This window comes from Vicia villosa, linkage group LG6 (assembly GCF_029867415.1).
Source record: "Vicia villosa cultivar HV-30 ecotype Madison, WI linkage group LG6, Vvil1.0, whole genome shotgun sequence".
In the NCBI taxonomy this organism is placed as follows: domain Eukaryota; kingdom Viridiplantae; phylum Streptophyta; class Magnoliopsida; order Fabales; family Fabaceae; genus Vicia; species Vicia villosa.
This window is the reverse complement of record NC_081185.1, coordinates 25,614,106-25,626,855: the sequence shown is the minus strand read 5'-3', so window position 1 is coordinate 25,626,855 and position 12,750 is coordinate 25,614,106. Positions and strand designations below refer to the sequence as shown.

General features: G+C 36.4%; 1 protein-coding gene across 1 annotated transcript in view; it reads right to left on the bottom strand.

Annotated features, from left to right (window-relative positions):
- Positions 1 to 677: 677 nt before the first annotated feature.
- Positions 678 to 12,750, bottom strand: part of LOC131613395 (probable alpha-mannosidase At5g13980) — a 44,118-nt gene continuing 32,045 nt past the window's right edge. Inside the window, exon 3 of the mRNA XM_058885070.1 lies at positions 678 to 1,055. Within this exon, the coding sequence (XP_058741053.1) occupies positions 678 to 1,055 (378 nt within the window). The remainder of the gene's footprint in view (positions 1,056 to 12,750) is intronic.

Sequence of the window (12,750 nt, the reverse complement as noted above, 5' to 3'; positions counted from 1 at the left end):
TTATGAAGGAAGATTTTAAAAGTTGTATCTATGGATCTATCAAAATTCAAGGTTTCATTGAAGTGCTTGTATGATCGATGCATTTGGCAAAAGACTTGAAATTTTCAGATTTATAAAAGAGATAATGTGTGAAAACCTGTCTCATCTGTCTGTGTGACCAAAATCTTGTAAATATAACATAGTACTACTTTTTGTTGGATAAAAATATTTTACATTGGCTTAAATGCATTTTTAGTCCTCTTATTTTGAGCGTTTTAAACAATTGGTTCCCCTATTACAAAACTTATGATTTTGGTCCCTTAATTTCACATAACAAAACAATCCTCCATGCTTTGTGATAGGAAGAAATTCCTATCAAGGCAATAGGATTAGGGTTTCAACAATAAAAAGAGAAAGACATTAAAATTAAGCTAAGAAAATAGAGATAAAAGATAAATTTTGATTTCTTTGATTGATACCCTTAATTGTGTCAAAGACACTACATATATAGTATTCATAGTGGATCCTTAACTAGAAGACCCAAACACTATAAAAAGCCCAATAACTATAAAAGTACTACTAATAAAAATTAGACATTAATTTAAATAACTAAATTATTTATCTAAATAATTTCTCTTTTCTATCATTACCAACCCCTTCAAAAACAACCTTGTCCTCAAGGTTGTACAACCAAATTGCTAAATCAAGTTTTCTTTTTCCTCTCCTGGATCCCATTGTTTAAACTGAACAAAACAGTGGATGCGGTAGTCATTCATTGTGAAAAACTTTAATCCAATGACTGAGCCAAATATCACAAAACACAACATGTAGATAAGTGATATGGCAAGAAAATAACTATAAGAAATCATCCAATATGGCCCATCACCGAGACCATGCATTTTCATCATGATTCTTAAATTTTGTTGCTTCTCATAAACTAATGATGTAAGGACAACACAGACTGTTTCGTTTAGGGCCTCTGCAACACCTCTTGAATCATCAAGCAACAATCTCCTGTGGAGCATTAGCTTTATTTGTCCATCTTCTAAGCTGGATGGAATTTCTCCCAAATATGCCTTGACATAGTAATTTCTTAAGTTTATAAATGCCTCGGTGTAGCGGGGAAATTTTGATATCGAAGCCATGAGATTGACTCGAATCAACATTTCGTTTGAAATCGCCACCGCGCTTTATTTTTTCAAAGGAAAAGGGAAAAGAACGAAAAACCCAAAAGTTTTGTTTTTAAAACAAGAAAGAGATCTCAGGTACGGGTGTTGATTATATGAGGGGAAGGTTTAAAGCACCCCTCATATCTGTGGTACTCCACAGGAACCTTTTTGAAAATCTGTGTCGTGTGTGCTAAAACGGGTTTGTTTTATTTTTAAAATAAGCTCGGCAAGACGTTAAGCCTTGTGCCTACATACCTCCTCGGTGCAATGGAGAAGTCAGAGCTAATGTAGTTCCGCTTAAAGGGAAAACGGTTTTTAAAACGAATAAACACTTTATCGTCGTCGGAGAGAAATACTCAGCCATTGATCTTGAGCATGAGAACAAATGAGTTCTTTGCTTCGCAAATGAAAGAAGGGCTCCAACTCGGATAAAATCAACGAGTATGCCACTAGCTCTCTCACGCGGAAAAGATCTCATTATATCAATCAATTTCAAAATCGTGGGGTATAACCACTCGTTTCGACAATTAATAGTGTCTAAACTTTTGAAGAAAAGAGGAAAAGGCCACTAAGGGCAAAAGATATTTTTTAAGAAAAAGGTTTTGAAAAGGATTGCAAACATAAGAATATTTTGAAAAAGGGAGAAGATTTTGAAAATTTAAGAATGGGAGGAGATGAAGAGGCTATCCTATTGCGTAAAATAAAAGCTAAGGAAAGAAACGGTCTAACCGAAATAAGAAGCCAACACTTGACATTAAGAGTCAAGGTAGAGTTCCCATCCTTTGGACTATTAATACCAACACATTACCACTTGGGGATCCAGGTGAACTTATTGTCTTTAGCACCACTTTGCATTAAGCACGTAAAAATTCTGACAAAAATCGGGCAGAGTAACGGCTGCTTTCGGGTAAAATCCTTATATCAATGCCTTGGAATTAACAATCAAGGGCTTTCAAGGAAATACCTGCACACATAAACAGACAACAATCCAATGCCAGACAGATAGAATAACAGCAGAGTAACAACAGAATAAGGGTCCAGAGGCACTAAGTCCATAAGTCCGAATCTCCAAAATGCTAGGGATAGTAACCAATAGTCCAAAAGAGAGCCTTATGTGTTTTTTTTAGATTTTTCGTTATTTATTAGTGTTTTAGCGTAAAAATAAAGTATGGTCCAAGTGGACAAAGAGAAAATGGCGGAAACATAAACATAGCGTCCAAATGGACAAAGAGAAAATAGCGGAATATAAATGTCCAAATGGACAAAGAGAAAATAGCGGAATGTAAATATGATGAAATGATAAAATAAAGCGATAAAGCGAGAAATATAAAGAGCAATATAATAAAGTGCGGAATTTAAAGTCAATTGTTAGATGTTAAAGATAACCATCTTGAAACTTGTCAAGTATGTTATCAAAGTTAGTAATGAAGATCGATGGTGAGTGAAGGATGTACTCGGATTTAAATTCAATAGAAATTTATCAGAAGCTTGATAAAATCATAGCGACTACACGATAAACCTCCATAAGTCTTAAATCAACCGCATACGATTCTCTTCCATATTTGATCTTTTTGATTCGGGACACGAAATATTGCGCTATGTTAAGCAGATCGCCAAGTGATTTATGTAGAAATCACCCTACAACGAGGCCGGTCAAAACTTTATGTGCTAATGCATGCGAGAGAAGTGATATGTAGATCACTCTCCGAAAGCAATACCGCACAAAAAGAAAAATGGTGAGTGATCTAGTCTTTACCAAGAATCCATAAGAATTCTCAAGGTATTAAGACTTTCATCGATCAAAATAAAGAGAAACAAAAGATGGAACCACATTAAAAGCTCCTTTCATCCATAATTTCAATCACTTAATTTTGCGGATTTGAATTCTCATCCTATCGACGCCCTAAGTCCATTGAAATTAGAGAGAAATTAGGCCTCTAACTTGTGATTCAAAGAAAATATCAAAAGAAAGGAGTAGAAGATGAGTTAGAACCAAAAACAAGTCAAAAACCACAAAAACAAGCATTCTGTCCAGATGTAAATCGATTTGCACAGAGTGTAAATCGATTTGCATAACTCTGTTTTCAAATCTGCGCAGTTTTTCAGTTGTGTAAATCGATTTGCACCAGATGTAAATCGATTTGCACAACACAGTTTTCAAAAAAACAGCAAATAAAGAGAAGAAAACTCGTTTAAACATAAAACCAAACACCTTGTGATCTTGGATCAATTTGTGCACGAAAATGTATCAAGTAAGCAAGCAAGTCTCATCAATATAGTGTCGCGGGGAAAAATCGTATCTTTTTTCGGGATGAGACACCTGATGCCTTCTTTGGGCTCGAGTGCTCAAAAAATGATTTTTCTTTTGTTCCGACCAAACTTTTTATTGTTTCCAAAGTAGGAAAAGGAAAAAAGCTGCAATAACCTTAAAAGTGGGGGAGAGATCTTTGGGTAAGCGGGTTGGTTATACGAAGGGAAGGTATTAGCACCCAACGTATCTATAGTACTCTATAGGTTTCTTTTCTATGTTTTTCATTCCATGTTATTGAGAGGTTCTTGTGAAATAGGTGGGACCTAAGGTGTTTGTTTGATTATGCTCGCAAAGATCATTGCGATCCTCTGCATACATATCCCTTAGAGGGAATCAGAGCATCTGTAGCTCGAGGTCTACGGGTGCTAAGGTTTGAATGGTTTGAGGGAGAAGTTTTGCTCGCCAAGGATACGACCTTGTGCCTACGTATTCTCAAAGGGATGTTGAGAAAGTCAGAGCAATCGTAGTTCCCACTTATGCTAGTGGAAGCAAAGGAAAAGAGACAAATGTCATCTCAATGTTCGATGTATCTAATCTATATCATCACATACATCTGTTTGATTTTGTTTGAAAATCTTTTCATTATAAGCCCTGGGCCATGCCACTTATGGTGCTTAGAATGATAAAGATGTTTTTTAGCCAGCCTTGTGGCAAAAACTTTCAATGAAGTCAGCCTTGTGACAAAAAGTTTTGATTAATCAGCCAGCCTTGTGGCAAAAGTTTCAACGAAGTCAGCCTTGTGACAAAAAGTTTGATTAATCAGCCAGTATGGTGGCAAAAAAAAGTTTGATTGATTAGCCAGCCTTGTGGCAAAAAAAGTTAAGTTGATTGATTGATTGATTGTTTGTGATGATATAGATGAGATACTCCTATCATAGAGATGATAAATGTCTAATCTCCTAGAGTATTTGATTTGGATATCGGGGATGCTTATAAGAAGCCCGTGGGTCCTTGTACGAAGCCCAAGAGGAGGCTATCCGAGGGTCCTTGCATTGTAAGCCCAAGAGGAGGCTATGGGAGGGACAATCCAGGGTCCTTGCATTGTAAGCCCAAGAGGAGGCTATGGGAGGGTCACTCGTTTGTACAAAGCCCAAGGGGAGGCATGGTATAGTTGGTTTGAGCTCTTAGAGCGATTTCACCGGGAAACCATACTCTATGTCCTAACCTAAACTAGGGAGATTCTTTGCACGAAGCCCAATAGGAGGCTATGGGGAACCTAGTGTTGTACTAAGTTGAACAAGCATATATATCACACATACAAACATGAACAAGTACGAGCAAATATGAACAAGTACATGAACAAATATGAACAAGTATGAACAAGCACATATATATGACAAGGTGTGTGTATATAATGGAGTTTATGAAGGAAATATACCTGTAAGCATGATCCATTTGTAAACACGGGGGCTCGGGACTTATGCTCAGGGAGAGACCCACTTGAGTTTATTCAAAGCTATGTAAACAGGTATTTACAAGGGGCTTGGGACTTATACCTACATGGAGGCCCATGGTATTTTTTTTGGGAAGATTTAAAGAAAACCTTAATTTTTTGATTTGTTGTTCGAAGTTAAAAAACAAATTGATCGAGATATGTACAAAAAGGTGTTTGTACAATGAAATACCTAATTTCAAGTACAGGAATGGAACTTATACCTATGTGGAGGCCCATGTTTTATTTTATAAAACATGGTTGATTGTTTTATTAAAAGACGCGTCGTTCGTTGTTTTGAAAACAGTTGAAAAGTATTGTTTTTGAAAGAAGTTTATTTGTTTTGAAAAAAAGACTGTATTAAAAGAAAAGGAGTGGGTCTTAGACTCTCTAATATTCGAGAGGCCCCACATCGTTTTGAAAATCAATTGATCAATTAAAAAGATTTAATCAATAGTTTCCTTTGAAATCAAAAAGAAATGGTTTATCGTTTTGAAAAGAATTGTGATTGCTTGTTTTAAAACGGTTTGAATTTGAAAGAAATCAAATTAATTAAGATAAACAAAAAGATTACACTTAATTAACACCTAAATGATTAGGGTTTGATCACAAAATATTTACAAGTGATTAAGTTTGAAAATCAATGAAAAACAATATTTTTAAGTATTAAAAAAAACACTTAAAACATGTCATTTTAAACTTAATTAAAAATGTATTAAATAAATATATTTTTGTGATTTTTCTTGATATTCATAAAATATATATATTAAATAAAAGGTGTGCAAAAAATGAAGCAAAAATGAATTTATTTGAATGGTTAATTAATTGAGTGAAGTTGTTAAGAAAATGAAGAAAAATAGTTGTAAAAAATTTGGTTTTGTCTCCACAAGGACTTGAACTCACGCCCTCTCTCTCACCAACCAAAACTCTTGCCAACTGAGCTGCGCGCGCAGCTTGTAATACACACGTATCCAACTGATTATATTTTAAACTCAACATTTGAAATTTCTGAATCAAAAATGGCGCCAAGAACACACCTTCAATTGAATTTTGAAAATCTCCAAAACTGTGTTGTTTTGATCAAGTAAAGGGTCTATCTTACTCAGTTTTTCACGAGGAACATGATGGTAACCTCACAATTCATTTATTTTTGCTCTAAGGTGATCAATTTTGTGATGAACACGAAGAACCCTAAAACTGAAATTCAATGTGAAATCGTGTATGTGCAAGTTATGATGCAATTGATTGAGGGTTAATGATCCTCATAGGTGCAGAAACAAGATGGTATGTTCATATTTCATTTATGATGCATGGAGAATAGAGTTTGAAGTTCATGAGGCTTACCTTTAAAAACGGCCAAACTGGGAATCGAATTCTGAGTTAGAGGTGTTGCAGCTGCTTTGTAATGATCTGGATAGCTTCAATGATGATTATGGAACATGTCTGGATGCTTGGAACCACCTGGATTCATCTGAACATGACCATGGTACCCGACCTGCAGAAGCTTCAAGAGTGAATCGAATTTGATGATGGAGAGGTTACAGGTCATATGTGAGTGTTTGGATCATTCATATGAAGTATATGGAAGGTGTTAGAAGTGATAGTTTGGACAGAAATGATCTGGAATGGAAATTGGCATGATAAGGTTCATTATATGCAAACATGGAGGTTGAAGAGTGATTCTAAGTTTTAGGTGTTTTTGGGGTGTGTGAGTGATTCAAACACATCCCAAATGATGTTTATGAGATGTTAGAATCATCAATTTGGCCATAACTTCAAGGGTTTGGAGGTTGAGTTTTCTACCTCTTAGAAACTTAAGAAACTTGTAATTCAAGAAAGAAAGAGAAAACCTATCTTTTGTGAGGTTTTGGTGTGAATTTGAATGAAGTTTGGACCTCTATTTATAGGCCAAGAGTTCTGAACTCAGACCTTTGCAAGTTGATCAAGAAGTGATGATTTGGCTTAAGAGATAAAAAGGAATCTTTTACATTTAATGCAAAATGGTTAAAGTAACTTAACCATGGTCATTCTTCCAAGCTTCTTATCCTCTTCCATTCTGATCTCAAACCAGAAAAATATCTTCCAATTATTGCATTGGTGTGTCATCACTTGAATTATAGGCTAATAGTATTGAACTTAGTGAAAATGGCTTGTAATTTCATGCATAATGACCTCTAATGACAAAATTCAAAACCATAGCTAGGCTCCATATTTTTTCATGCTCTTGGACATTTTGGAAAGCTCATATTACACACTTCAAAACCCTAGTTGAAAGTTTCTTCAAGACCTTTAAGGAAATGGGTGAAAAAGATCCAAGAACTTTGAAGAAAATGAAGTTTTAAGTGAAATTTTCAAAAGATACCAACTTTGAAGCTCCATATCTCTTAAATGGTTGATCTTTTGGAAAAAAATTATATGTGACAAAGTTGTTCATTGGATCAAAATCTACAACTTTCATGTTGGAAGTTTTTTTCAGTTTGTAGGTGAAATTTTGAGAAATTCCCTTCCAAAGTTTGGAAAAAACCATTGAAAAACACTTAGAATTTTTCTAAGTATGGAAAGTCAAACTTTTGACTTTTTGATTCTTGATTGATTTTCTTGATTTTCCTTGATCAAATGACTTCATATATCATATATTGATGATTTGAAACTTCAAAAGTCATGGTTGACCAAAATTCCAAAAAGTCAATGGTGATCTTGTACAGTTGACTTTTTCAGACGGATCGCGTTTCTGGAGATTTCAAATGAACCAGGCTATCCTTACCAAATGAATGGTATGAATGGATAATATTGAGGTATTGGAGGATATTGAGCCATGGTTTGAGTTGTGGCACCATGTCCTGATTAAAAAGTCAGTTGTTCAGTGAATTAGGTCAAAAACCCTAATTGTCGACCTGATGAAATTGATGATTGTGGATCTTGAATTGAGACACAATTTCCATTGGATATTGTCATAGGGATTATTTGAAGATGATTGAAACCTTTGATTGACTTCCTGGGGATTTTTAGGGTTTCCCAAATGTGATCCCTGATTTCAGTCCCTGATAGTTCAAAACCCTAATCTGATGATTTGAAATTTCACTGTTGATAAATCCTTGTGTAGGAGATGTCTTGAGCCAATGGATTAGGTCAAAGTGATGCACTTGGGGTCTTGAGGTCATGTCCCAAGTCATTAGGTCAAATCCTGAGCAAAAGTCAGAAGTATACTATCTTGAGTCAAAACCCTGATCTGGTTGATTCAGAGCCTTTGAGCTTGTTGAAATGAATCTCTGAGGACCAAATGTTGATTGTTGATGAAGATGATTCATTTGAGATGAAGGGAGAACAAAACCCTAATTGATTGTTACTTGTACTGATGAGTGATTTCTTGATTAATCCTGCTGAGTCACAAGTAGCAAACACAAGCTATGCAATTTGTTAGAGATGCAAATGATGCATATGCAAATGATATGAGGTGGTATCTTAGGTCAAAAATTGGGGTATGACAGATGCCCCTATTTAAGTTTCTTCAACCTGAGACATGAAGATTGAAAATCTTCGTTTTGATAGGGTGGAAGAGACTTAAATATCAGAAGACGCAAATTTTGGACCTAAGATACCAAAATTGCGAATGATGCAAGGATATCTTTACCGAGGGATATCAAAACTGACTCCACTGGGGACAAGAGATCGAGAAGGATGTCTCAATCCGTTTTAGGAAGAGAATCCATTTTTCTTTTCGGGAAAGCAAGTGTATGCTTCACCGGGGAATGATAGATTTGTAAAAAAAAAAAAGCTTACCTACCGACATTACCGACTATCAGCACAGGGATAGACTTGTTAATAATGCGAAGGTGAAAGGTATGAAACTGTGTTACCGACTATCAGCATGGTGATAGACTTGACATGGCAAAAAGAGTTTCAAAGGTTCGATTAATATTACCGACTATCAGCATGGTGATAGACATGTTAAATAATAAAACCAGAACAAAAAGGTTTCCGACTATCAGCCTCGTGATAGCGGTTTTGAAGACGTGATAAATTATCAGCTGAGTGATAAAATGATCCTGGAGACTTTGCTAGGGAAATTACTGGTTATTCAGCCTTGTGAACAGTAATAAGGCCCTGATTGTCAAATGGTCTTCATGATTGATTTCCTAGAGAGGAAAAAATCTTTTGAAAGAGAAATAAGCTGCTCAGACGATGAGGCTATTGCTTATTGTCTGTTTTTCACGACTCTGTTTGGGGAATCGGAACTTGAATCTTTGGTAAAGACAAGGTTCTAACCAAGAATGAATTGGAAAGAAATAGTCAAACAAGACTTTGTACCCACGAGGAATGAACTCAACTGGGGATTTTCTCCTTTGTTTTGAAGAGGAGAAACTGAAGCAACCTTCTTCCACGAGGAATGATCTCAGTGGGGAACTGGAGAAAGAAGATGTTATTTCTGCTTATGGGTGACAACCTACTAGAGAGATGACACGCCCATACCTGTTTCTTTTTTCTCTTTTTTTTTCTTTTTTTTGCTTTTTTTTTTCTTCTCTTTTTTTTTGGGATAGATATATCCTGAACAAGTGATTTTAGGCAGACATTTGAAAAATGCAATGATGCATAAATGATGCAAATATGTATGAATGATGAATGTCATGAATGTCGCATGCATGCTAACAATACTGACAGATAATGAAGTGTATACTGGAGAGGGACCGACGTCGCAATACAACCAGATACTTGGCAAATGTTCTTCAACACGGTGTAGATAACACAGGTGATGAATGGTGTTGCGTGCTTTAATCTTCTCTGGGGATGATAAGCATCTTTTCTTATTGAGATGGAAGAACCTCTTCACTGGAGATGGAAAATCTTCGTCACTGGGGATAAAAGACCTTCTTCACTGGGGATAGAAGAGCTTCTTCACTGGGGATAGAAGAGCTTCTTCCTATCATAATCTTTGACTCATCCTATGGAGATAGTTGTTGATGTTCCTTCTGTTGCTCACAACTCAAAGGAAAGTTTCGCTTTTATTTTGAAAAAGGAAAGTAAATTCATTTAAAACTTCTTTTTTTTCTTTTTTTCTTTCAAAAGTGAATAACATAATTAAAGCGTCATTTTGCAAGCTAAAAGAAATTAGAGATTGCAAACAAATGGGCACAAGGCTCAAATTTATTTAATAGGATGGAAATCAGCTAAAGGCGTGATTCCATGTGTGGTGGTCGTTTTCTTTACCTCCCCGTTTCACTTGGGAGGACGGCACGCTAAACCCTTCACGCGAAATTTGGAAGGAGAATGCGCCCGTGGTGGGATGAATTTTGTTTCAGTTCTTCCTACGATATCACACGAACTTTCTTATTTGTCCTACGAGTAGGAAAGGGGAAAAAAGATCTCAACTAAACCCTAGGAGTTTGCTAAGTGTGGGGATTTACACCTAGATTAGAAATTCTGGAGTCCGGGAGGTCGGTTATACATAGGGAAGTGTTTAAACACCCTACATATCTGTAGTACTCTACAGGAACCTTCTCTGTGTCATTGTGATTGTGTTTGTTGCTAATGATTGGGAAAGTTTCTCCTTTGTATTAGGAGAGAGAATTGAATTGATTTTAAAAGACAGACAGACAGACAAACTGACTATTTTTGGTATTTTATTAGCTCGCTGAGATTCCTTGTGAACCTCATGCCTACATATCCCTAGTGGAAGTCAGAGCTTAATGTAGTTCGGGGAACTAACTAGGGAAATTAATTGTTTTTGGTGCCTTGCTTGAAGCTCAAGGTTGAAGCTTGAATTAAATCTCTGTTTACAGTAAAGAGACATGAAATCATCTTTACAGAGAGGTATTTGTACTATTCTACCACAAACATTTAAAGGAGTGACAGAATAACTGAATTCATTTCATTCAAAAGGGGGACCTTACTTGTGTATGTGCAAGTATACCAGTCAAATGCCTCTTAAATGAAAGAAAGATGCTCATCCAAATTAGGGAAAGTTACCACATGTCTGGGTTTTACTGCCAGCTCATGCCTTTCAAAATCCTAAATGGGAGACTTGATTAAAATTGAAATTGAAATGGAAATGTTTGTTTGTTTGAATGTGGTAGAGTAGTAAAAATATCTCTCTATAGAGATAAGCTATGTCTATCAACTGTATAAAAGATTTGACTTTAGCTGGCTTGTATGAGGCCCAAGCTTGAGGCTTTTTGATTGATTAATTAATATTAACTCTGGGAGATGACTCCACTGGGGATTAATTACAGGGTATTTTTGTGTTCTGTACAAAGCCCAGAATTGAGGCTGACTCTACTTAGGGAGACTCTATTTATGTGCCTTGTACAAAGCCCAAGGTTGTGGCTAACTGTTGAGGATAATTGAATGAATGACTCTATTTTATGTGCCTTGTACAAAGCCCAAGGTTGTGGCTGACTGTTGCTAGGGAAAACATTATTTTCTGCCTTGTACAAAGCCCAAGGTTGTGGCGGACTCTTAAATGAATTAAGTATGGATGACTATATGGGGATAGATCCTAAGTGTTAGGAATCTTTGACACATGAAAGATATGGTTTATCTGCCTTGTACAAAGCCCAAGGTTGTGGCTACTGAGTGATGAAGGACTCACTGGAGAGACTCTATTATCTGCCTTGTACAATGCCCAAGGTTGAGGCTGACTCTTGACAGGGGAGTTTTATTGTTTGGGTGCCTTGTATGAAGCCCAAGGTTGAGGCTAACTGTTTTTGTTGGTTTTGACTCTACTGAAGAGGTTTTATTTATTAAAAGACTGTTTTTTTTCTTTGGAAGCTAACCCTTTCCAGGGATTTTGACTCAGCTGGTGAATTTGTCTGTTAAAAGACTGACTTTATCATGTTTTTTGGAGGCTGACCCTTTCCAGGGGTTTTGACTCTTTTGGGGAAATTATCTCCTAAGAGAATGAAATTATTTATTAATGAATTTTGGAGGCTAACCCTTTCCAGGGGTTTTTATTAATATGAAGGAATGTGTGGAAGCTAACCCTTTCCAGGGATTTTGACTTTTTAGACAGATGTTGGAGGCTAACCCTTTCCAGGGGTTTTGACATTTTAGACAGATGTTGGAGGCTAACCCTTTCCAGGGGTTTTGACTTTTTAGACAGATGTTGGAGGCTAACCCTTTCCAGGGGTTTTGACATTTTAGACAGATGTTGGAGGCTAACCCTTTCCAGGGGTTTTGACTTTTTAGACAGATGTTGGAGGCTAACCCTTTCCAGGGGTTTTGATTAATATGAATGGCAGAAAGATTATCTAATGGAGACTTCTTGTTTAAAGCCCAAGATGAAGGCTGACTCAATGCTGAGGATGACCAAACATGGATCCTAGACTCTGCTAAGGAAGATTGATGAAGATAAGGGTGACAGAGACTGTCCATGTCTCTCATTCCAAAAATGTACTCAATGTGAAATTGAGACAAACTTAGCTTGTTTAAATTCTGGTTTAAATTGGAAGAAACTCACCAGGGTAGGCTAAAAGGTGACTAAAGACCTGTTCCTATGTTTATAAGAAACTTGATGGGTCCTTGTATACAAGCTCAAGAGGAAGCTGGAAATGCTTTTAAGAAGCCTGTGGGTCCTTGTACAAAGCCCAAGAGGAGGCTAATCGAGGGTCCTTGTTATAGCACAAGAGAAAGCTATGTAGTTTTGAACTTATTTTGGCTCTAAGCAAATGGGTAAGAGGTTTCACCGGGAATAATTCCTCTTTGGGTGGATGTGTCCTATTATTTGGATTCTAAGGTTTTTGCCAAGATGTTTCACCGGGAATAATTCATCTTGGGGGTTTGAACTACAGATCTCTAATTAGGAAAGAGCCTTCACCGGGAAGACATTCTCAATCCTAGGTCATATTCCTAATATATATATATAT